General features: G+C 46.6%; 3 protein-coding genes and 1 non-coding gene across 4 annotated transcripts; 3 read left to right on the top strand and 1 right to left on the bottom strand.

Moving 5' to 3' along the window:
* Window positions 1-621: 621 nt before the first annotated feature.
* LOC141027403 (uncharacterized) lies at window positions 622-1,839 on the top strand. Its single transcript, XM_073504433.1, has one exon. The coding sequence runs from the start codon at window positions 622-624 to the stop codon at window positions 1,837-1,839; it is 1,218 nt and encodes a 405-aa protein (XP_073360534.1).
* Window positions 1,840-8,246: 6,407 nt separating this feature from the next.
* On the top strand, window positions 8,247-16,299 carry LOC141027402 (uncharacterized). The gene is made up of 6 exons (XM_073504432.1): window positions 8,247-8,366; window positions 11,396-11,531; window positions 11,790-12,884; window positions 15,065-15,165; window positions 15,292-15,541; window positions 15,848-16,299. The coding sequence occupies exons 1-6, from the start codon at window positions 8,247-8,249 to the stop codon at window positions 16,297-16,299; spliced, it is 2,154 nt and encodes a 717-aa protein (XP_073360533.1).
* On the top strand, window positions 12,287-12,425 carry LOC120970136 (small nucleolar RNA Z247). Its single transcript, XR_005764882.1, has one exon. It is a non-coding gene; the product is annotated as a small nucleolar RNA Z247 (small nucleolar RNA).
* A 2,403-nt stretch (window positions 16,300-18,702) lies between the features above and the next one.
* Window positions 18,703-19,293, bottom strand: LOC109779658 (BTB/POZ and MATH domain-containing protein 2-like). Its single transcript, XM_020338313.1, has one exon. It carries the CDS (start codon window positions 19,291-19,293, stop codon window positions 18,703-18,705), a length of 591 nt encoding a protein of 196 aa, XP_020193902.1.
* Window positions 19,294-26,201: the final 6,908 nt, after the last annotated feature.

Genomic DNA, 26,201 nt, shown 5'->3' with positions numbered 1-26,201 from the left:
CACTGTTACAATCACTACAATACTGCTATCGTTACCTTTGCCACTGTTACCGTTACTACCATAATACTTTGCTACTAAATACTTTGCTACAGATATTAAGTATCTAGGTGTGGCTGAATTGACAACTCAGTTGCTAATACTTGAGAATATTCTTTGGCTCCCCTTGTGTCGAATCAATAAATTTGGGTTGAATACTCTACCCTCGAAAACTGTTGCGATCCCCTATACTTGTGGGTTATCAGCAAGCTCACCCGCCTCAGCAACGAGGCGCTGCGTGTTGCCGCGGCCATGGCTGGCCCTGATGGAGCTGCCGATGAGGCCGTAGTGTGATCATGTTAGTTGTTTCCTCTAGTAGCCTCCAGCGGAGCCCGGCCTTAAGCAGGGTTTAGTTAGGACTAGCTGTTGTTCTCATGTGGTTAGCTGCTAGGTGTAGCCGACGTTGGTGCAATTTGGGGCCTATTGGTGGGCATCAGCGTCCCCCGGAGCGTGGTCGTGTGTGTTTGTCGCTGTTCCTATAGTCCTCTTCGATCAATAGAATCTGTAGCCGTTCGAGTATGACTTGGTTTCCATATGGATGACAATCACTGCCCCTTCCTTAGTTGGAATGTGCGAGGGCTCGACATGCCGGCCAAGCGTGATGCTGTGTGCGAAACTGCTGCAGCGCACCGGCCGGCGATCCTCTGCCTTCAGGAAACTAAAATCGACGTATGGTCGCCGGCCCTAGTCAAGGATGTAGGAGGTAGCCGGCTCACCGAATGTGTAGTTCTACCTGCGATAGGGTCTAGAGGAGGGGTGGCAATCTTGTGGGATAATCAGGTCGCCTCGATCATTTCCCACGCCATTGGAGAGTTTGCCATCACAGTTAAGGTCACCGTCCTCCGCTCGGCCTCCACGTTCTGGTTAACCACAGTCTACGGGCCGGCGGGCGAGGCCTGGAAGGATGATTTTCTGGCAGAACTAGTAAGATCGGCGCTGCCCTCGAGTGACCCCTGGCTGCTCACCGGTGATTTCAATAGCATCTATGAGGCTAGGGACAAAAGCAACCTCAATCTCAACAGGCGCATCATGGGTAGGTTTAGAGCTGCGATCGACACGGCTAGGCTGCGAGAGATCAAGTGTAAGAATAGGCGTTTCACCTGGACTAACGAACGGCAGAAACCCACATTAGTTAGCATAGATAAATTCTTCTGTAATGTTAGCTGGGAGCTGCTCTTCCCCACCTACGGGCTGACGGCCTCTGCCACGGCGTGTTCTGACCACTGCCCGTTGATCCTGCCACCATGCGACGCCCCGGTTCGCCGAGCTCGCTTCCGCTTCGAGTCCTTTTGGCCAAAATTCCCACACTTCCACACCACTGTTGAACCAGCTTGGCACCGGCCAGTCCAACAGCGCTGCGCTTTTTCAAGGCTTCAGACCAAGCTCAACAGAACCGCCCGCGACCTGAAGATTTGGAGCAAATCCTTGTTCAGTGATGCAAAGTTGCAGTTTCACATCGCTAGTGAGGTGATCCTATGCCTAGATGTGGCCCAAGAGAGGAGAATCCTATCAACTGCTGAGTTCACTTTGCGTAGACAGCTAAAGCTGAGGTTGGTAGGGCTGGCGGTGATCGAAAGAGCAAGAAGAAGGCAGGCCTCCCGGGTGCTCTGGCTACGTGCGGGCGATGCCAGTACGAAGTTCTTTCATGCCAAGTGTTGCTCCAGAAGACGCAAAAACTTCATCCACACCATTCAGAGTGATGACAGAGTTGCAACAACCCATTCAGATAAAGCCCAGCTCATTCATGATCATTTCAGCAAGGCTATGGCAACTGACACGGGCCGGCTGCTGCGGCTCCCGTGAGTTCAAGCGGCTGGTCTGGACAACCCTTTCACAGAAGAAGAGGCTTGGGCGGCAAATATGGAATCGCCGGCAGAGAAAGCTCCGGGGCCCGACGGTTTCATTGGTAGTTTCTTCAGGGCCTGCTGGCCGATCATCAAAGATGACGTCATGGCAGCATTCCACTGCTTCTACAACCTCGCCAGGGGCAACCTAGCTGCTCTTAACACCGCGTTTGTGGCTCTGCTACCAAAGAAGGATGGTGCAGTGAAGATGACTGGTTTTCGGCCGATAAGCCTGATACACTCCTTTGCGAAGCTGGTCACCAAGGTGCTATCGATCAGGCTGTCAAGAGTGATCCACACCATCGTGTCCCCGGCGCAATCTGCTTTCATGAAGACGAGATGCATCCAGGACAGTTTTCTGTATGTTCAGAACGGTGTCCACGCGTTGCATCGAAGCAAAACACCTGCTCTGCTGCTGAAACTGGACATCTCCAAGGCGTTTGACAGCGTCTCCTCGGACTACCTTTTGGAGGCTCTGCAGGAGCTGGGCTTCAGCACCCGTTGGAGGGACTGGATCGCTTGGCTGCTCTCAACATCCAGCTCTGAATTTCTCCTCAACGGAAAGGCATGAAGCAGAATTAAGCACCGAAAAGGCCTTCGCCAGGGAGACCCGCTGTCACCGCTACTGTTTATCCTTGCAATTGACCCGCTGCAGTGGCTGGTCGATGAGGCGGTCCTGCAGCGAATGATCCAGCCTTTGCCTAGGAGAGAGCTAACGCTCAGGGTCGGTCTCTATGCGGATGATGACGTCATCTTTATGAATCCGGTCAAGGCAGAAATGGATGCGCTAGTTACTATCCTCAACATGTTTGGTGAGGCCACGGGGCTGAGAATAAACAGACAGAAATCCACCGCAACCCCGATCCGATGTGAAGCTGTCGACATCCTGCAGGTGCTGCAAAGTTTTGGGGGCATTGTCACCTCTTTTCCGCTCAAATACCTGGGGTTGCCGCTTTCCCTGACAAGAAAAAGGCTGGTGCACCTCCAGTTCATCCTCGATCGGGTCAGAGCAAGACTGGCAGGCTGGAAAGGCAAGCTCATGTCCATAGCAGGTCGGCGGGTCCTAGTTCGAGCTATTCTAAGTGCGATCCCAACATTCGCCACGACTGTGCTCCGTATGCCGAAGAAATTCTTCAAGGAGATCAACAAAGTAAGGCGCCGTTTTCTGTGGGCGCAGGAGGAGGAGTTATCCGGGGGCAAATGTAAGGTGAGCTGGACCAAGGTCTACTCCCCGTTGGACAAAGGAGGGCTCGGTGTCCTCGATCTCGAGCTGTTCAGCAGTGCTCTCCGGCAAAGGTGGTTGTGGCTGGCCTGGAAGCACCCGGAAAGGCTGTGGGCGGGCATGGACGTCCCGTGCTCGGACGCGGACAAGGGGTTTTTCAGCGCGGCAACATCAGTCACAATTGGCAATGGCCGGACGGCTAGATTCTGGACCTGCTTTTGGCTATCGGCGGGCGCGCTCAAGGTGTTGTTTCCGGCTCTATACCAACACTCAAGGAGGAAGAACAGGACGGTCGCCGATGCCCTGCGCGAGGATCGCTGGATCCTTGACCTAGCACATGGGCGGACTGAATTGGTAGTGCAGGACTGCGTGCGGTTGGCAAGATTGCTGCGAGCTGCACCGATCATCCTCAACCCAGGAGCAAACGATGAGATTAGATGGAACCTTGAGGCCAGCGGTTTCTACACGACCTCGTCGGCATATCGGGCGTAGTTCCAGGCCAACCAAAGCTCTGCCTTCCCACAGATCATATGGAAAACGTGGGCGCCAGGGAAGCTGAAAGTTTTCGCCTCGCTCTTCATGCTGAACAGACTTTGGTGCAGTGATCGGTTGCAGCGACGAGGATCGCCGAACTCCTACTTCTGCCAATTCTGTCTCAGAAACCTCGAGACCGCTGACCACATCTTCTGGTCATGCCCGTTCACAAAGAGGATCTGGAGCAGCTTATCGACATGGGAGGGATGTGAGGCTCTGAGGCCGCAACCTGGAGACGTCAATGCTGCCGGTTCCGATCGGTTCATGAAGATTGTGGAGAAAACACAGCTGGTGCTCAGGAAGGGCATCAACTCAGTGGCGATGCTCGCTCTGTGGGAAATTTGGAAGCACCGCAATAGTTGCACCTTTAGAGGAAAGGAAGCCTCCATAAGCGAGGTGCTACAGGCAATCAAAAGGGGCATCGAGCTTTGGCGTCAAGCCGGGGCATCTTGCCTCACGCACCCGTTCACTTTGCCACCAGAGGGGATAGGCTGATTGTTGTCTCCTCCCCCGTAGTGTTTGGCTAGAACCCTGGCCTCTTTTTCTCTTTTTATCCTTCTGATCTGATGATCAGCTCCATGTAACATTGTTTTTTCTCCACCTGCTCTCTGTATGATCAACATGAAAAGCCAGCGACATGCTGGATCTTTCAAAAAAAACTTTGCCCACTTGCTAAGTTATTGTGGCGGTCCATTCATGTAGCCCTTAATGTTACTCCGCCCGTCTCAGTTACACATTTATTTGGGACTTGGTTAACTGGGATTGAGCCTAAAACTGTGGCACATATTCAAGTAGGAGTGTGTTCATTATTTTGAGCCATTTGGAATCTTCGGAATGATGTTGCCTTTAACGGACAAATCATCACAATTTTTTTGCAGGTTATCTTCAGGGCGTGGGCTTGGATCCGTACGTGGTCCTTACACAACCATGTGGACTATAGGGAGATTTTAGATATTGGGTGCAGCCGATGTGAGATGGTTGCATGGGATACATACAACCGGTTTGGATGGCGGTCCAATAATAGGATAGGTGTTTACGCATCTTAACCTAGTTTCGCCGATTTTGACATACCTTTTTTTTGTTTGAGATATGTAAGACTTTTTGAGACCTTGTTTGGAATCTGGATTTGTATTAATATGGCTTTGTGCATCAAGAGATGCAGAGGCCAGGGTATTCCTCCTTTTTGAAAAAAAAACAAGAAAATAGAGTGACATGTCTTCTCATTTTATTCTTTTCTTTCTAGTAATATGCCTTTCTACGAAGAGACATCACTTCATCTCAGTTTTCTTGTCCGTTTTTAGCTCTGATATTACATATCATGTGAGGGAAAATCCAAGTTTCTCTCGTTCACACGCAGCTCTGGAATAACCCTCCCCTCTCCCTATTGACATATTGAAGGCCTCTTATTTGTCAAAATCCTCTTCTGAGCTCGAGCTCAGCTGATCCCAAAATCCAGACCGATGGTTCACATGTGGATGTGTGCGTCACAGTGTATTTCCATTCTGTATATGTCATTTTTGCGACTGTTGGTGAGATGCATTCAATGTGACGACGCGTCTCGCTGCCGTTGAGGGACAGAAGGACTAGAGATGGCTCGGCAATAGTTCTGAGCGTTCATGAGCCGTGTGAAGCATCTGTCCAGACAGTGGCCAGAGCACAGAGCACTGGCCATAAATGCCAACCCATACTCCCCATCCGTCCACCACACCCATTCCCCATCCGAAATCAAAAAATCCCCTCTTCATGTTGATCCATTCCCAACTCCATCTCCGGCAGCTGCGTTGTACTCCACGCGCTTGATGCTGAATCCATGCTCGTGGATGAGGATGTCTGCGAGGAGCAGATTCCATCAGCAAACAACACAGCGCTTCATCTCCTCTAGAGAATCACTATAGATGGATTGGTTAAGAAGGGGGAAATCCATGATCACCTAATCTTTCGAGACGCCAAAAGTGTCACGCCCACCGGATGTTCAGGTTGAGCCACTTGCCGCTGTTTGAACAAACGAGCGCCCCATCTGATGCAGCTGCTAGCTTTCAATTATGTTTGAACTATTGGCAATTGCTGAACTGAGGCAATCCCTGTTTTATACTGCATCCGGGGCTACCCCAGGACCCCGTACGCATTTAATCTGCCCATCAGTTTTCTGAATTTTGAAGAAGAGAGTGCCCACTCAAGACCTACTCCGCCGTGATCATGCATGGTGCCCATGTGTCAACCCAGCACATCTTCAGTTCAGGAAGCAAATCACATACCATTTCAGACGAAAGACGAATAAAAAGACAGACTGGGCATATGTCCCATTTTTCTTGCTGTTTGCTGAATTTTTTTTCCTAAGGAGGAACACAGTATGTTTGCAAGTAAATTAGTTCATCAGAATTCATACGAAAACCATACATGGTTCATCACAGTTCAGACATACACACACAGAGTTCATGCTCTTAGATACAGCAGGACACACAACTATCTAGACTGAAGGAATACAGAGTGGAGCAGTGCCCATTTGAAACACACTGGAAAATCCCCTGGTTAAGAACATTTAGGCCGAAATGAAATTTTTATACCTCGGTTCCCAGCAAAACCAATTGGGCTTTTGCAGGTATTCCGCCGATGCCCTTCTATTCCGCAGTTCTTGCATTTCCCTGGCTTCCGTGGCTTCTTTGGTGCATCCCCTCTTTCCGGGCATGTGGTCCTTTTGTGACCTTCTCGTCGACACATGCTGCAGAATCTGGTTCGTTTACTTAACCCTTCGTATGGGGCTCTCTCTCTGCTGTTTGTCAGCCTTCCAGCGCCTCTACGCTTGTCCGGGGCTGCAAGACCATGCAGCCCATTGACACTAGCAGAATGCTCAGCACCGTGGCATTGTCCATCTCCTCCTTCCACATTTGCAATGTCCATGGTGCCATGTAGCCTTGCACCCGTTGTTTCAACCAACCGGTCCTCAAATGCCAAACCATCCCTTTTCTCCGCCAATGGGGCTCCACTCAGCAGCAAAGCGCCGAGACCTGCATTCACATGGTCATAACATGCAGCACTTGCATCCCCCATCCGCACGACTTCCATGGCCTTCAGGTACAGCGTTGCATGCCTACACATGAACGATAGGTTTACTGAATTATCTCACTGGTACTGGACCAAGTGATCTGGCAGTATATCCCTTGCTTCTCTCGTCCACCGCTTCACGATATGGTGCTTACGGATCTCTTCGAGGTGTAGAATCTCCATCAATTGTGTGATCACCAAGAGAAAAAAAAAAGAGTCTTAGTCTTCAGTACCACCAATTTTCTCATTTTATTTTCTGATTTATCAGAGAAGACTTTTTACGATATAGGGCAGCTCACCCGCAGAACATGGTTGCATAGCATTCCAGTGTGTTCAAACTAACCACACTCACATGTAAATATTGATTTGTTTTCGTTTATGCTCACCTCATACTCAACCCTGCTTCACTTCTCTCGTTTGGCTGCATTATTGTGGGTCGTTTTGCATTTCTTCATCTTCTCCAATCCAGTAACATTGTAGGCGGTCCCTTCGATTAGGGCGCGACCAAATTCCTCAAACATATTCCTAGTGTAAATTTTGCTTGTGTGCCGCTCTATCGCAAGGTTGGTGCGCCTAACAGCACCGCCCTGCCAAGGTTTTTGTACAGATGAATCAGCATATGAGTTGCAGCTTTTTGGTCACTTTTAAGTGCAACATATATGTTCGAAAACACACGGCAAAGACATGGGAAACGAATCTATCCGATAAAACAAACCAGGCCTGATTTTTGAAGGGGGGAAATTACTTACAATCATGGTCTTCTTCTCCTCGTAACTTTGGTCCCGCTCGCGGTCAAACTGTAACCTCATGTTTTGCCTAATGAAAACATGCATTGGGCTTGCAGGGGGCATATACGATTTCAACATGTGGTTTGAGCTCTCACTTCGCTGGGTGCTTGTCATTTTCGCGCAAAACACACCTCTGATGTATGGTTTTGCCCATTTCCTCCTGGTTTCATATATTTTGGGTCATGTAGGTGTGAGACCCCAGATTGTATTTATCCAACAGCAATCCCCAACCTGCTTCAAACTCGACCTCAGTTAACATATGTGGTTCACAACCTTGTGAAATTCAGCCTGAAAATCACTCTTCTTCGTGTACAGTGGACCCAATGTTTCTTTTGCTTTCTTCAGGACATGACACTTGCACCATCGGTGCATGGTGCCAGGGTAGGTCTTGCTGATCGCCACTTCCATAGCTCTACATTGATATGCAAATGAAAGACAATTTTACTTTGTCAGATGTTATAGTTGCTCGATGAATAATCATACTTTTCCACAAGTACTGGTGCTCTACATAGTTAGACGTTCAACATAACTGAACTGGGTTTCTGAAAGCGAATCAGACTGAAATTCTTGTATCTGCCAACGCATTTCACCAGCTAAACAAAAAATCATCTACAACCCTTGATCTTAAAATGCAAGGTACGTGATACACACAAGAATTCACAACGGAATGCAGCTATAATTACCAAAAGAACTGCATTTTTCCTCCTACCTTTTGGTCAACCCAGGGGCCTCTGGATTTACTCTGTCAGTGGGCTAAGCTGACCTCGTTGGTGAAGCAGCATGTCGCCGACGCATGCCTTCTCGTGGTACAGCCGCCCCATCCTCGCCATCCTTTTGAGTCATGCCAGACCCACCATCAGAATCACCTGTTTCTGCATTCACTGCCCTGTTTCCTATCAGGTAATGCAGCGAAACCGGATCCGGCTGTTCAAGGCTGTCAGCGAATTCCTCTCTTGGGAACCTGAGAAAATCGGCAACCATCGCCGCAAGAAAAGGATAGATCGTCGGGGGGGGGGGGGGGGGGGGTGGGGGACTTCTATCGGCTGATGGAGCTTATGGGCAAGAAATCCATAAAGCAATAAGGCATAGATCTGCTGGGGACTAACCTGTCAACCGCGTCAAGCAAAAACTCCATGCCCGCAGTGTCCATCCCACCAGTTGCCGGAGACGAAGCACGAGTGGAGCGGCGCAGCATGACTGGGCGGCGCCGGCGAGGGTTTCTAGAACAAACGAGGTGATGCGAAAGGGTGGAATACTTTTTTTTGGACACACGCTGACCGACAGACGGCTCAGGCGGCGACCCCGACCTAGACCCATTATCTAATCCGTGGCCCAGACAGAAAAGGTGACGTCCTGGTCCACGGCCCAGTGCGACGAGCGGTGCAGTCCGTCCCGCCACTCCGCTTCGGGCCCACGACTTCACCACTGTTTCATACCCGTATTCCCCTGTACCCCTGATTTACCACCGATCAAGTCTGACACACCAGCTGAATTTGTTCACATCCCGAGCATGGAACGGACGAGCGGGATTTCGGGCTCAGCTGAGCCCGAGCACCAAATCGTCGCTTCCTCTTATTTGTCAATTGCACCTTAATAGCTCAGACTTTTCAGGTCTTCTGGACGATGCAGACCAGCACCGGCCCATGACGGTGGACCCAGGAGTGTCCGCAGTCCATCCCTCATGGACCACCCACGAGGGTCGCCGCGCACACCGTCTGGGCAGGTTGGACAACGCGCAGAGCCCCTGAGAGGCCACCACGACACACCACCGCAAGACGAACTGCTCGGAGGCGCTCTCAGACCTCAACGAGTCCCATGAGACTGGTACTCCAGCATCCTTTCTAGAAGTAATATATAATGTTTTATTGTCACCTTCAAACCCTTTATTGATCCAACAAGTATCCACCATAGTTTTCATTGCCTGGCACTCTCTTCCCGTCACCCCTCATCCCATTCGGATCCAAGTGTTGTTGAGCCATTGCACTCTTGCTCTGCCATCGTCTTCACACTTTTCTCCTTCAGTGAATATTAGTTGTGGTTCCCGTCCTCTCCAGTACCTACTTGAGTTCTCACACCCCTCGACCCATTCGGCGCCACCACCACCACCACTACATCGTCCTCCTCTGTCGCTCCACTATAGTGCACCATCCTCCACATTAGGCAAAGTGGCAACATGGATGCATTCTACACAGAAGAATCTCTACCGACTTGTTGCTTGTAATGCCCACTCACCCGCCAACTATGTCTCTGCCTTCGGTCTTACTGTGCCCCCCACCCACCCCCCCTCCTAAAATCTTCTATTCCGATGCCATCCCATTTTGCATCGCTCCATCATGACATACATGCCTTCTTAGATTTTAAGGATTTACATAATGCCCCCAACGCCGTCGAGGGTGTTGGCAGATGAGGCCAGGAGGACATAAAAGAAGTATGAGAGTAACTCTCTCACCCTGTGTGGTATTTTTGTTATAAAATGATTTTTTCTTAATTTTCTTTATGCTTAAGGTTGGAGCAAATGACTCTTAACTTTACATGCTTATGGACTAGGCAACATCTTATACGAATGTTACATATGTTAGCACCTATTTTTTTTTTGAGTATTTCCTATTATTTTCAAAACTATAAATCTAATCATTTAGATATATAAGTTTCTCCAGATGAATTTTTAAGTGTACATGTAGAAACTAGTTAAAATATCCAAATAGAGATAAAATAAAATAGATATACTTTGCCACATCTTGGTATTTTGGAAAACTAAATGATGTCTCGTGCATTGTTGTGGGAATCGGTTGGAACATATATCAATGAGATTTGATTATGTGGAATATAAATATTTAAATTAATAACATCTGAATAAAATTTAGAACACATACGATTTCTTATATTTGATTATGTATATTATTGAATATAAGTAGAATAAGATAATGAACAAAAATCATGCATGATTGCATGTGGTGGTGGGTCTTTTCCATGCATGATTGTATGTTGAGGTGTGCCTTATCTCATCCATAATTCTATGATGATGTGGCATGCTTGCATTTGAGATAAATAATTTAGTGGGGATGACACTTCCCGCCAGTGCTCCATGATATACAGGTGCTAAGCATACCACATAGACAAAAAAAAATCTAATGTGGCAGGGTAGTTAAGAGGGAAGAGAGGAGTTTGGTCACCCCAGAAAGAACCAATGCCAAGTGTGGACCTATGCAAAACACTTGAATGGAAGAAAATTGGCCCATGCACGAAAAAGTTTAGTTGCTAAATAATTAAATGAAGGAAGTTTGGCAACAATAAATATGCACCTATGCATTGGGAATTTTAGTTACTAAATTTTAAATCCTAGCACCCATCTAAACACATATGCATTGGAAGAGGCTAGGATTGGGAATAAAAACTTGAGTTCATAGGTCTTTGGATTAACAGGATACTCCCTCTATCCCAAAATAATTGTCTCAACCTTAGTATAACTTGAAACACTTATTTTAAAACAAAGAGAGTATTATTTTTTTTCGCACATCAGCTCGGGACGGGAAAGACCCGAGGCAGTGATAGATATGGTGGTGGGCCCTGCTATATTATCTCCGTAACCTTGCGGAATCACATCCATCCATGGTTGGATGCTCCTTCATTAACTATCAGGCATGACATATTGAGAGACAAAAACAAGAAATGCTAGGACCATTATAGTCGTTATTAAGGATCCTGGAAAGTTCATCCGGCGCTGAGTCGATCCAAGCAGTTAGTTCGTGGCTCGGTTTGATCATTCTAAAAAACGTTACTATAAAGTTGTTTTAAAATTGCGTCAATTAATTTAGATCGGAGGAAGTACCATTGTTTTGGCTTCGCCTAAGATGCATGACTAATAGCGGCTACACAAGATTGACATCTTCATTACAGGGACATGCAAATCAGTTTTTTCTCCATTGCAGGCTGAGGCAAAAGCTCTTCAGGTGGCAGCAAGCTTGGCATCCTTGATTTCTATACAGGATGTCTCATTCCTCACAGATAACTTGATGCTTGCGAAAGCGGCGGCTTGTAGAAATCTCAGTGTTAAAGTATATAAATGTAAATGTATATACGGTATTTGTATAAACCGTATACATAGGTAGATAAGGATTGCGTTGCGTGATGTACCTCGGTTGTTGGGTTGTTGTGATCGATCTCATAGATCTTGTATAGAATATGACTTGGAGATCAATCTATCAACTACCTAACAATCAACCTTGTAATCTTCTGTCTCTATATATAACACGCAACGCGTCCTTGCAGATGCATACGCTTCACGCATCTTTACATGATATTCAGAGCCATTCTCCTCTACAGCACATCTCTCTCGCGCCGCCGTGTCGTCCTCGAGCTCCACCGCTGTCGCACCATCCGTCCTCATCCCCATTGCTGAAAAGCTCCACCGCTCCAACTTCAACGTCTGGCGCGCGCAAGCCCTAGCAACCATCCGTGGCGCCCAGCTGGTTGCCTACCTTGCTGCAGAGAGAGAACTACCGGCGCCGACGCTCTCTGACAAGGATGGGAAGCCCACAGATACGCCCAACCCGGCGTACGAGACCGACAGGGCCCGAGACTCCCTGGTTTTGAGTTTCCTTTTCAATTCCATCTCACCTCCTGTGATGGTTCAGATCGCAAAGTGCACCACGGCGTCGGCAGCATGGACTGCAATCACCGAGATCTTCATCTCCCAGACGCAGGCGGCCATCGTCAACACGAGGATGGCCCTCTCCACCACCAAGAAGGGGAACTCCACCATCGCCGAGTATCTTGGCCGCATGAAGGCCCTTGGTAATGAGATGGCTGCCATCGGCACGCCACTCACTGACGACGACATGGTGTCGTACATCCTTGCCGGGCTTGACTTCGACTACATGTCGTTTGTCTCCTCGGTCTGCGCTAGGACGGTCCCCATCAAGCCAAACGAGCTCTACTCCCAGCTGATCAGCTTCGAGAGCCGCTTCGCCATGTTCGAGGGGAACTCATCTTCGCACTCCTCCGCCAATGCTGCCTCTCGCGGTGGCCGCGGTGGTTTTCCTCGTGGCGGCGGCCGCGGCAGGAACGGCGGAGGTCGTGGTCACGGTGGTGGCTGCGGCAATGGAGGCAATGGTGGCGGCCGTGGAAACGGCCACGGTGGTCGCGGCAATGGAGGTGGCGGCCGTGACGAACTCCCGGAGGTCTTCTGCCAGATCTGCAAGAAGCCAAATCATACTGCCCTCGAGTGCTATCGTCGCTTCGACATCGCTTTCACCAAGGAGAAAAGCGCAAGCGCAGTGTCCAACTCCTCCTACGGTGTTGACACGAACTGGTACGTGGACACTAGCACCACCGACCACATAACCGGCGAGCTAGACAAGCTCACCATGAGGGAGAGGTGCAACGGCCACGACCAAGTGAACATGCCCAACGGGTCAGGTATGAAAATAAGTCATATTGGTCAAGCGTATGTTCGTACCCCTACTTCTAATCTTCATCTTAAAGATGTCCTTTATTCCCCTAAAGCCACCAAGAACCTTGTTTCTGCCCACCGTTTGTCACAAGATAACCATGTGTTTCTCGAAACTCATCCTCGTTTCTTCTTTATCAAGGACAAGGCAACGTGGAGCGCCGTCCTCCAAGGCAGGTGTAGATCCGGTCTCTACCCCCTATCATCGGCTTCCTTAAGCCCGGGCAGGCAAGCTTTTGGCGCCACCAAGATATCTCCGTCAAGGTGGCACAATCGACTAGGTCATCCATCTTCGCAAATTGTTCAGCATGTTCTTAGGCAAAACAAAATTTCCTTTTCTAGTCATGAGTTGAATAAAGAAGGAGTGTGTGATGCATGTCAAAAAGGCAAAAGTCACCAACTCCCTTATCCAAATTCTAGTAGCACTTCGAATGCTCCTTTAGAGCTCATTTTTTCCGATGTATGGGGGCCTGCCCGTGATTCTATTAATAAAAAGAATTATTATGTGAGCTTCATAGATGATTACAGCAAGTTTACTTGGATATATCTTCTCAAGCATAGATCTGAAGTGTTTAAGATTTTTCATGAATTCCAAGCACTTGTTGAGAGACTTTTTGATCGTAAAATCATCACCATGCAAACAGATTGGGGTGGTGAGTACGAACGGTTAAACTCATTTTTCGTCAAGTAGGCATCACACACCACGTCTCTTGTCCTCATGCTCACCAGCAAAATGGCTTTGCTGAAAGAAAGCACCGCCACATCGTCGAAGTTGGTCTTTCTCTCCTAGCCCATGCTTCCATGCCCTTAAAGTTTTGGGATGAAGCATTCATCGCTGCCACATATTTGATCAATCACACCCCTAGTAAGGTGATCAATCTAGAAACTCCTCTTGAAAAATTGTTCCATGAAAAACCAAACTATCATGCTCTTCGCATATTTGGGTGTGCATGTTGGCCCAATCTCCGTCCTTTCAATGCCCGCAAACTTGAATTCCGATCTAAGCAGTGTGTGTTCCTAGACTACAGCAACTTACACAAAGGATTCAAATGTCTAGACATAGCTGTTGGTCGTGTTTATATTTCCCGTGACGTCGTGTTTGACGAAACAGTCTTTCCCTTTGCTGCCCTAAATCCAAATGCTGGTGCACTCATCCGATCTGAAGTTCTCCTTCTCTCTGAACAGTCCCCATCTACACCTCTTGATCAAGGGGACGAACATATAGCTAATGATCCTTTGGGTATTTTTCATGAAAATCCTGCTATAAATTTTGGAGGAGATCTTGTTTTGCGCCATGATTTTATGCAGCAGGAAGAGACAAACACGGAGCACGAGGAGGATCCAGGGTCTGCGCCAGATTCCCCTGGCAGCAATCCCGGGGACGATCTCCCCTCGCCTGCCGCGCCAGGCAGTGGAGGCGCATCCGCCTCGGGGCCAGGCGGGCCATCATCGCGCGGCCACGCGTCCTCCTGCGGGCCCGTGGGCGGCACAACGACAACAAACAACGGGCCCGGCGCGGGCAGTGGGCCAGCCACGCGCGTGCATCATGACGGGCGGTCCCCTGCGCCCGCCAATCATTCGTCTGGGCCGGGGCGGTCCCCTGCGTCCAGCCAACCGCAGCCACGGGATGCGCCGCAAGCCGATCCTGCCAGCATCCACCTTGGATCGGGTGCACCTGGGTCGGATGTGACGCCAGATTCGTCGGGATCTTCTGTGGCACCGGCTTCTGCTGCTGTACCTGTGCCAACTCAGCGAACAAGATCATAACATGGGATCTTAAAACCTAAGGCCCGTACAGATGGTACAGTCAGGTATCTCAACACTCGTTTTGGTGGCCTAGTTGTCACGGGTGAACCTAACAGTCTAGGTGAGGCTTTTGAAAATAAGAATTGGAAAAATGCTATGGATGAGGAATACAATGCTCTTGTTAAAAATAGAAAGTGGCATCTAGTCCCTCCAAAAAGGGGCAGAAATATCATGGATTGCAAGTGGGTTTACAGAGTTAAGAGAAAAGCTAGTGGAGAAATCGATAGATACAATGCTAGACTAGTAGCAAAGGGTTTTAAACAACAATACGGCATAGACTATGAGGACACCTTTAGTCCTGTTGTTAAAGCAGCTACGATCAGACTTGTTCTCTCTATTGCAGTATCAAACAGTTGGAGTCTTCGTCAATTGGATGTGCAGAATGCGTTCCTTCATGGCGTTCTAGAGGAGGAAGTCTACATGAGAAAACCACCTGGGTATGAGGTAAAAGGCAAAAATCATTATGTCTATAAACTTGACAAGGCATTATATGGTCTAAAGCAAGCACCCAGAGCATGGTACTCTAGGTTAAGTGAAAAACTTCAAAGGCTTGGCTTTAAACCTTGAAAGGCTGACACGTCACTCTTTTTCTACAAGAAAGGCAAGGTAACCATTTTTATGTTGGTATACGTTGGTGATATTATAGTGGCTAGCTCATTGCATGAAGCAACCGATGCATTGCTATTGGATCTTAAGAAAGATTTTGCACTAAAGGATCTTGGTGACTTGCATTATTTCTTGGGAATAGAAGTAAAGAGAGTAACAGATGGTATAGTCCTAAGTCAGGAGAAATACGTGTCAGATATACTGAAAAGGTCAGGTATGATGAATTGTAAAGTTTCCAACATGCCCCTTTCAACTACAGAAAAATTATCCAAGGAGGAAGGTGAAACCTTGGGAGCCGAAGGAGCTACAAACTACAGAAGTGTGGTAGGTGCCTTGCAATACTTAACACTTACAAGACCTGACATATGTTTTCCTGTCAACAAGGTATGCCAGTTTCTGCATGCTCCTACTGTCCAGCATTGGACTGCAGTTAAAAGAATTATCAGATATCTCAGAGGTACTATGAGTATAGGGTTAAAATTCACAAAGTCAACCTCAACTATGGTGAGTGCCTTCTCAGATGCAGACTGGGCAGTCTGTCCTGATGACAGAAGATCAACACGGGGTTTTGTTATTTTCTTTGGACCAAACCTTATTTCTTGGAGTGCACTCAAGCAGGCAACTGTGTCAAGGTCGAGCACTGAAGCTGAATATAAGGCCTTGGCAAATGCTACAGCTGAACTGATATGGGTTCAGGCTTTACTTGATGAACTTGGCGTAAATCACTCTTCAGTTGCACGGCTGTGGTGTGACAATATTGGTGCCACTTATCTATCAGCAAATTCGGTGTTTCATGCAAGAACAAAGCATATAGAAGTTGACTATCATTTTGTTAGAGAAAGAGTAGCTAAAAGACTACTTGACATTCGATTCATCTCTACTAATGATCAGGTTGCAGATGGTTTCACCAAAGCTTTATCATGGCAGAAATTAGAAGATTTCAAGAAGAATCTCAACTTGATAAAGTTGTGATTGAGGGGGCATGTTAAAGTATATAAATGTAAATGTGTATACGGTATTTGTATAAACCGTATACACAGGTAGATAAGGATTGCGTTGCCTGATGTACCTCGGTTGTTGGGTTGTTGTGATCGATCTCATAGATCTTGTATAGGATATGACTTGGCGATCAATCTATCAACTACCTAACAACCAACCTTGTAATCTTCTGTCTCTATATATAACACGCAACGCGTCCCTGCAGATGCATACGCTTCACGCATCTTTACACTCAGAACTCAACCTCGAGATTCCGGCTATTTTTTTTAAATAATACATTTTTTTATTAATTTTCATAAATATTACGCTCGATAAAAAAAATTCAAAAATAAGCCTAGTCGGCCCACAGCAGGCCGATTGGATTCCAGTCGGCCTACAGCTGGCCGACTGGCCCCTGTCGGCCCACTGTGGGCTGATTGCGTCTGAAGCTAATTGGCTCGCTGTGGGCTAATTGTTTTTGCAAAAAAAGTAGGCATAAAAAATATATGTTTAAAAAAATGTTAATCATGTAATTAAAAAATGTTAAACGTGTATAAAAATGTTCCTGATGGATACAAAAAATGTACAATATATATGCAAAAAAGTTGACATAAAAAATATGTTTTAAAAAGTGTTAAGCATGTATTTAAAAATTGTTAAATGTGTGTATAAAAAATGTTCCTTATTTATACAAAAAATATAGAATGTGTATGAAAAAAAGTTGACACCAAAAAAATATGTTTGAAAAATATGTTTGAAAAGTTGACATTTTTTCAAATACATGATTAAAAATTGTTAAATTTGTGTATAAAAATGTTTCTTATCTATTCAAAAAATATAGAATGTGTATGAAAAAAAGTTGACACCAAAAAAATATGTTTGAAAAAGATGTTCCAGTTCCATACAAAAAGAGCAACCAATCATGCTTAGGTCCGTGATGCTCCCATACCGGATCCGGAGCTGGAACATTTTTTTATACACGTTTAACCTTTCATTCCAGTACATGAAACATTTCTGTGTACTCGTTGAACATTTTTTTCAAATACATGATTAACATTTTTTTCAAACATAATTTTTTTGGTGTCAACTTTTTTTCATACACATTCTATATTTTTTGTATAGATAAGGAACATTTTTTCAAATACATGATTAACATTTTTTTTCGAACATATTTTTTTGGTGTCAACTTTTTTTCATACACATTCTATATTTTTTGTATAGATAAGGAACATTTTTTATACACACATTTAACAATTTTTAAATACATGATTAACAATTTTTTTAAACATATTTTTAGTCAACTTTTTTGCATATATATTGTACATTTTTTGTATACATCAGGAACATTTTTTTATACATGTTTAACATTTTTTAATTACATAATTAACATTTTTTTAAACATATATTTTTTATGCCTACTTTTTTTGCAAAAATAATTAGCCCACAGTGGGCCGACAGGGGCCAGTCGGCCAGCTGTAGGCCGACTGGAGTCCAATCGGCCTGCTGTGGGCCGACTAGGCCCACCGAAGAACCAAAAGAGATGCTAGTATAATATTGGGTCTCCCCCTCCTGCAGGATCAAAAAAGGTTGTATTAAAGTTTCTGTATTATTTTTGAAAAAAAATTACCCAGCGTAATATTTATGAAAATTAATAAAAAAATGTATTATTTAAAAAAAATTAGCGAGATTCCGGGATCAGGTCCAGTTTAGCTAGTTTCTTTGAAACATCCCTTCCCCTATCACCCAAAGTGTACCATATCTCCAAAGATCTTAATGTTGCAGCCCATAACTGTGCTTAGCAGGCTTGTATGCCTAGCATAATTAACATGCTTACCTGTTGTAGCTCAGTTCATAGAGGACTCCAAATCCAATGCCCTATGATCAGTAGATTACGTGGTTCTAATCTTCAAGATGTTGTAATAACCTTTGTACGGGGTGTTTGAAGCTGGAATATAAGGCGCGCTGTACCTTGTTCAATAAAAAGAAAGACTAATACCGACTACAAGGCATGTAACGATAGGCCGCGCTCCTATATCTCCTTAACATGCTTGATCAACGGTTCTTCGTATGTTATCGAGAACTTTGAGGAAGGTCAAACATCGACGTGTTTCAATATTCAAAGTGAATAGCTTTGTTTGCGAAGCACTGGAAGGCGGGGCGATGCATACAAGGAGTTAACGGGCATCTAACGAATGAAAATAACAATAGACTCGGCAGTTGGTAAGGTGCACTAATTTTCAATTACAATACATCGGCTGGTCTGAAACAACATAATACGACTATTATGAAAGGTAAATGAAGGCCTGGCGTACGCAGGCATTTGGACAAACGAGGCCATGGTCATTGATCTCTGGCCACTTCAACAGCCCGTCCCTTCGTCTACCCAGGGAAGACGTTTCATCTGTCCTGCCTAATGACAGCATGAAAAACTTCAGAAACCGGAACAGCCTTGGTGAACATCTTCTCTTTTAACACGGCGACATCACACCTGACAAAGAAAACATCATCCTTCAGGTAGACCGATTCCTCCAGCTCGTTCCTCTTGATAAGATCAAAGCCCCACGTATGATTGCTGCTGGCTTTAAAGGTGTCCTGGCCCGTATAGCTGTACGACGGCACCACGTTCCCATCTTGGTCGAGCAAACTGATAGTGTATTTAGCTTCCACTTTATCGGCATCACCCCGAACAAGATGCAATAAGATGGTCATACAATCGGAATCGGAATCGGAATCTGAACCGGCAGAATCGGAATCTGAATCATTTGAGTCAGTTCCGTCGGGGTAGTAACGCAGACACCAACGACTGCCTCCGGCCGCGAACGTCTCGGACGCCATGAATTCGCCGTTGCCGAGCCCCTTGGTGCGGGAGTAGCCGTCGATGCGGAGGATGTGCGACCCGGACTCGACGACAGGAGCCACGATGGCCGACGCGGACACCAACGACCCGCCTCGGCTTGCACCTACAGAAGACGCGGAAGTGTTGGACATGGTGCTAGCTGGAGTAGAATGTGGCAGCAACGGGAGATGGAGAATGGTAGACGTGAGGGAGCTCGTGGCGTTGTTATATAGGCTGCTGCGATGGTGTGGGTAGTTTGCACTAATCAAGCGCACACACGAACAGACGAGCTGCTTGCATGCGGCTATCGAGGAGACGCTCGGGAGCGGCGCGCGTGCACACGTACAGCCTTGAATCACCAATTGCGTGTGTGTGGGCGACGTATGCATGGATAGCATACGAATGGCCGGTGTTTAATTACCTTCAATCATCAACCGAGGAGTGCGTGGATCGAAGAAAGCACTTAGACTAGCCACAATGGAGAGAGAGTAACATACACTATTAACATACACATTTCCCTAGACTATGTTACTATCTTTATAGTGGATAGTAACATAAGTGTGGTAACATGCAAAGCTTCATTTATTAGGTTATAGACTCATATTGTATTGGGAGTTTGGGACATGTGATGTTACAGTAACTAGCTAAGTTACTGAAACTACCTCTCTCCTCATTAAATCATTGCCACATAAGCAAATTTGCTGAGTTGGACTCGATGTTACTGCTGAAGTTACTCCCACTGTTGCTAGTCTTAGGCCAACTCTAATTCGAGGCATTTCGTCTGTCCGTGTCTTTCTTTTTTATTGTGGGAAGTCCGTTCGCATCTATTTGGTTCGTGCGGAGAAAATATACAGCCCAAAACGGCACATTTTTCGCCCAAATTTGTCCATTCGCGTCTATTTGATTCGTGCGGACGTAAACTGGTGGGCGTCCTTTTCTTGTCCAACACGGCTCATTTTCAGCCCAAATATAGGCCGACTTTGTATCCTCGTTGACAAAAAAAGCGGATGCCACGACAACACCCTCCCATTGTCCTCCCTTGGGCCGCCGGTCTGTGGTACAACGACCTCTGTTCACCCCCTCACCCCCCCCCCCCCACACACACACGCACAAACCAACACCCCACCATTGTTGTCGCTACCACCCAGTTTCGGACGATTCGCCACCGCTCCAACCCCTCCGGCTGCATGTATTTTGCTAAAAATAAATAAATTTATTTGGTTGCACACTATGCAATTCTTATTTATTGTGTTGTAATAAAAACTATGCAAATTTTGCGCCATGTACATATTAGCCTATATTGGCGCCTGATGATTTAGTGAGCTAAGTCGAATCCTATTCGACCCCTAAGGCAAACTGGCTGAAGCGCCAAACGGCGTGTAATTGGTAAGCCCCAACCCACCCCCCCCCCCCCTACCCCCACCCCGCCTCGCTAGACCAAGCTGCCGGTTAATTTCTTTCCGCCAAAGGTTTTGAGGTTCCCACAGGTTTACTATGCTCGGTCTTCGGTGTTGTTTCACATGGATATTTTAGTTTTGTTTTCAGTTTTTCCTTTTTCTTTCTGTTTGTTTTTTCCTTTTTGTTTTATTTTGATTTTCTTTCCTTTTCCTTATTTATAAACTATGACTTTTAGAAAACCACAGACTTTTATAAATTTGTCAACTATTTTTCAAATTGGCAAACTTTCTAAATTTTGTGATATTTTGCAAATAGTGAACTGTTTTCCAAATTTTTGTGGCATACTTTAAAATCCGTTAAATTTATTATTCTTCGTGAACTTTTATATATTCGTCAAATTTTTATTCAAATTATATTTTTTTTCTTGAACTATTTTTAAAATTTGTGTAATTTCCTAAAATTCACAAACTCATTATTTTATTTTTTTCAACTCATTTTAAAACCGTGATCTTTTTTCAAATTTTGTGAACTATTCTCAAATTTATGAACATTTTTAAATTTATTTTCAATTTCTATCATATTTAGAAAATTTAGAAATCTTTATTTTTTATTAAATTCCCGAACTTTAAAAACTTATGAAAATTTTAAAAATTTACGTACTTTTCCAAATTCATGAACTTTTTTTAGATTAGGGCGTTCTTTTTTATTCATTTTTCTCTTTTTCTTTGAATCCATGAACTCATTTATAAGTCATTAATTTTAATCTATATAAAAGTTATTTTTTCCTGTTCTGCTACGCTACCTGAAGGCCATGAGCGAGCGAGTGAGCGAAATCCATGTTAACTAGCGAGGAATGAGCTAGCTGGGCCACGTTCAACATTCAATGACAGCTACTGTTCGGGTGCGCTGCTGACTGTTTACTGGGCTGGGTTTTCGAGGGGTTTTACTCCACCGGTTTTTGATTTGATATTTATTTTTCTTTATGTTTATTATTTTGTAAACTTTTTAAATTTATAGACTTTTTTCAAATTCCTCATTGTTTTTTCAAAATTCTTTGAACTTCTTTTAAATTTATGAACTTTCTTCATATTTTGAAAAAAAAATGTTCATATTTTGCCAGAAATTACAAACTTATAAACTTTTTCAAATGTTGTGATTGTTTCAAAATCTGTGAACTCTTTTAAGTCAATAGTCAACTAGGTTACCGTTCTTTTTGTCTATTTAGGGTTTGAGTCCTACTCGGGAACGCAAGGTGATTGTCGCTCTGTTAGGATAGAATAATGTTCATAATGTTCTCCCCGCCTAGCCTCTTCCCGCGGTCTGTCGAGGAAGGTCAAACCCAGGGAAGACTCAAGGCATTGATAGATGAATCGGCAGGGGCTGCTCCTATTATTTACTTCACCTACTACCTTCGTCATGGTTTATTGGGCCCTTTTCGTATTTTGTGCAAAAATTTCATCATAGATTTAACTGACAAAATATTAATGCATGTCATAAAAAATTATATTGTTGGATTCATATTTGAACATAGTTTTCAATGATACTATTTCTTATGACATGCATTCATATTTTGTTGATTAAATCCATGGTCAAATTTTGATATAAAATATTAAGGAAGTAATAAACCAGGATGATGGTAGTATTGCGGAATCAGATCCATCCATGGTTGGACGCTCCTTCATTGGCTATCACGCCTGACATATCGAAAGCCAAAAAAGAGAAAAGTTTATGCATGGATCAGGACGCAGAAATGGATGGTCAAATAAGGTTATAATAAGGGGGCGTACTGCAGCCATAGCGCTTCAGTATTCAAATCAAGCCACCTTGTTTACAAACGTCTGCAGCACAGGATGGTTCATATAAAGAATTCACAAGCAACTATAGCAAATGCAAAGCATTGGAGACGCCATAACAGACGAAGATCACAATGAACTTGGCATTGGTAGGTCGTAATCACGGCAAGAACAACATAAGTAATCATAAAAGGTGATCCTCAAAAAAAAAGTAATCATGAAAGGTACTCAGCATCGGCACTCATCAGATGGCACACGCGTAGGCATCTGGACAAGCGAGTCTTGATCTCCGGCGACTTCAAGAACCAAATCCATCCCCTCGTCGGCCGTTTCACATCTCCCGTTTCATGACGGGACGAAAAACTTCGGAGACCGGGATGGCCTTGGTGAAAATCTCCTTCACCACGATGATATCGCACCTGATAACGAAGGCGTCGTCCTTGAGGTAACCACATCCTTCCAGCTCGCTCCTGTCGATGAGACCAACCCCCGACGTCGAAGCGTCTCTGCTCGAATAGGTATTCTCGCCCGCATGGATGTGCTGCGGCCTTGGAGTCCCATCATGGTCGAGCAGACTAATCGTGTATTTGGCTTTCACTTCATTGGCATCAGCATCAACAAGCTTCAGAAAGATGCATATCTCACCGGAGCCGTGGCGGTTCGGACTGTCGGGGTAGTAGTGCAGACACCAGCGGTGCCCTGCGGCGGCGAACGTCTCCGACGCGATGTGTGTGCCGTTGCCGATCCCCTTTGTGCAGGAGTAGCCGTCGATGCGGAGGATGTGCGAGCCGGACCCGACGACCGGGGCAACGATGGCCGACGCGGTCACGCCGCCGCCGGCACCGTTGGAGGAAGCAAAAGCGTTGGACATGTCGCTAGGGCAGTAGATGGTAGCAACTAGGGACATCGAGAATGAATGGCAGATGACCGTGAGACGGAGCCCTCGAGGTGGTTGGTAGGTGGCAGCAACTGGAGGTGGAGAATGGCAGACGAGCACGAGACGGAGCCCTCGAGGTACCTATATACGACGATGATCGTATTTTCAATAACCAAACCCTTATTTCCGGGAATGTTTTCGCTTCGAGGTTTCACCACTTGGCTGAAAATGACTACTTGGTAAACTGGTTGAGGGCACGTGTATTTGTTTGGGAGATGGCCGTGTAGAATTACGCGGTGGATGTAGATGGTCTTTCAAAAATTTCTTAACATGTGTAACAATTGTGTTGGTGTGCCTAGCAAATTTAGTTGCCTGTGGGCCCGTTGACTTCGCCGCCCGAGATTTCTTCTGTGGTCCGTGTTTGAGATGGTGACAAGCGGTGGGTTAGCATGACATTCCTTCTGCTCCCATGTGCGCTGCGTAGATCAGATTTGATTTGACTACGTCGGATTGGTCTGGCAGTTTCCGCGCATGCGGTAGTGGATGTGATCTGCATCTGATCTTGTCTACGTGTCATCAGTTTGGGTCATTTTATAGTCGGTCACCGCTGAAATCGGTAGCGCTGGATGTTTTAAGAAGGATCCCATCAATTCCAACGCCACCGCTCCACCGCCCTACAAGACTATAAATAGGCTCTTCTCCTCCTTCTGCCTCACCTTGCCACAGCCCTCTCCGCCCCACGGTTGAGCTCCGTTTCCCTTATCCCTCATCTCCTCTCCTTGGGCGACAGTGGCGTCGCCGTCTCATCGTCCCCGTACCTGCATCTTCTTCTACTCTGCTGCTGCGGTTGGCGCTCAGGCCATGGAGAAGTTTTGTCGCGGCTCTTCGTCCTCTTCCCATGCATGCTGGCATCCGAGATGACGACGAGGGCCTTTGCAGCGGCAGCGGCTGGAGCCGAAGAGGACGCCTGGGGACACACAGCTTTTCGAGCGGAGCATCGTGAGGTCCTTGAGCTGGCGTAGTGTGCAGGAACGCCGCGAGGCGGAAGTGCTGTTGGATGCCCGAAGCATGCGCGCGACGAGCTTCTTTTGGCAGCAGCGGATTCTCCTGGTGCGCGTGCGCAAGGGTTAGGCTGATGGGGCTGGGGCGCCGGGTCGGAGAGGAAGCCATGCGGTCGGGTGGTTTCGAGTTTCGACCGTGGCCATACGGCGGAGGAGCGGGTGGAGCCGGAAATGGACGTCATCGTGGGGTTCGACTGCTACTGATGTTGCGGCGGCGCAGCCGTGGCTTGCCTGGGGATAGGCGTGGGCAGGTGGAGCTGCCCTTCGATGAGAACATCCCGGACTCCACGACCACCGACGACCTGGTGCTGGAAGCATTACGCTCCTCTGCGTCTAATGGCCTTTCACGCCGGTATTTGAGCCAGGCGTGCCGGAAGCCCGGAACGCGCCAACGAGGGCGCGGTGGTGCTTGGCGGCGTTGAGGCCTTGAGGGCTTGCGGCACGCTGGTCATTTCCAGAGTCTGCGCATCTCTCCCTTCATCCCGCCGCTTGGCTTCATGTGTAACCGCTGCCGCCTCTCCCTGGCCGTCTGCGACGCGCTGCCGCTACCAAAGCCTCATCCTCCCCGTCAACCTTCTTTGCGGCGCCGTCCGTGGGCCTGACGAGTATCGGCTGCAGCTGCAGCTTCAGCTCCGGCATCGCCCCCCTGAACCCGTCGAACAGGTTGGCGGCGGCGGACACGGTGACGACGTCGAAGATGATGTCATTCGGCTGCGGGCTGTGTGGGAACGGGCTGTCCAGGCGCTTGTGAATCCCCTTGGCGGGGCCTCGATCTCGGTTCGGGATGTAGTAGGACGCCCTGTCTACTGGAGCACGATCACTTCTATCGTGCTCGATCGCTCAGGAGCCCGGCAGTGGCATCTTGCAGCAATGCAGCGAGAGCGTGTCACACTTCAGTCCTCATTCTAGCTAGCTCTCCTCTGCTTGCGTTGGACTTGTTCTGCAGTAGAGTAGAATACAGTAAGGAGGGAGGCTAGCGGAGAATGTGGAGTGAGCTAGAGTGCCGTGCGTGCACTTTTTATCACGCGAAAGTTTGCCGCCGGTGGCAGTCGACACAAGCCGCGGTGGAGAAGCGCAGGCGGCGTCGGCCGGCCGTGACGGCCTCCATTACCATTTACCAATGATATGGCAGAATAATGGCCCACCAAGACTCGTGCGGCTGCATCAAAACTCCGAACTTGAGCTCGCCTTGCCGTGGACAGCTGAATACTGTAGAGCAAGGTCAATATGTATAGCTCTGAACTTTTTTTTTCCTTTTGCTAGAGTGAGCATAGCTTTTCCGCGGTTATAATTGAAGTTCAGACGATATCTTTCTGTCGATTTGATGTGATGTTTAAGTTGATGCTGCTGCAGGATGTGGCCTATTTTTACATGAACAGAGATGGGTTCGCCCTATTCACAATCTTCTGATTTGCAATTTCTCCATGGAGCTCTATGTTTTGGCAGCAATCCATGGAGTTCTGTCCACCATGTTTTTGTCTTAATACAACATGCATGACTACCTACATGGACTAAATGAAAAAAAAATAGACGCAACAGTTTATAAAACAGTATTTTTGCCAATAAATTTATAAAACAGTTAGATGCCTTTGATACAGCGTGGCTGCATGCACAAACCAAACGGAACATCTGATCAATCATTCGTGCATGCACGTAGTCACATCACACCACCTACCACTGCTGCATGGCTCATGCTACATTAAAAAAAGGGAAAAAGGAATGGACGACCTACGCCCAGGACCACCTGAATTAGTACGAACCATCAATAATTACTGCATGAGAAAGAAACATAGGACAAAAAACCATATTGTTTCGAGAATAAAATAAAATAGTAAAGAATAACCACATGCATGCAGTTTCAAAATCTCACAATCATGTACTCACTCCGTTTTTATTTACTCTGCAGATAACCGTCCAGCAAAATGAGTTCA

The sequence above is a fragment of the Aegilops tauschii genome, chromosome 7 (genome assembly GCF_002575655.3).
Source record: "Aegilops tauschii subsp. strangulata cultivar AL8/78 chromosome 7, Aet v6.0, whole genome shotgun sequence".
NCBI classification, from domain to species: Eukaryota; Viridiplantae; Streptophyta; class Magnoliopsida; order Poales; family Poaceae; genus Aegilops; species Aegilops tauschii.
Note: the sequence above shows the minus strand (reverse complement) of the source record. Positions and strands in the feature narration are given on the sequence as shown.

Coding starts and splice junctions, on each gene's coding strand:
- LOC141027403 (XM_073504433.1), top strand. CDS start 622: ATGCCGGCCAAGCGTGATGCTGTGTGCGAAACTGCTGCAGCGCACCGG.
- LOC141027402 (XM_073504432.1), top strand. CDS start 8,247: ATGTCGCCGACGCATGCCTTCTCGTGGTACAGCCGCCCCATCCTCGCC. Junction 11,532..11,789: donor CAGTGTTAAAGTATATAAAT/GTAAATGTATAT, acceptor TCTCCTCTACAG/CACATCTCTCTCGCGCCGCC. Junction 15,166..15,291: donor GAAAACCACCTGGGTATGAG/GTAAAAGGCAAA, acceptor AAACCTTGAAAG/GCTGACACGTCACTCTTTTT.
- LOC109779658 (XM_020338313.1), bottom strand. CDS start 19,293: ATGTCCAACACTTCCGCGTCTTCTGTAGGTGCAAGCCGAGGCGGGTCG.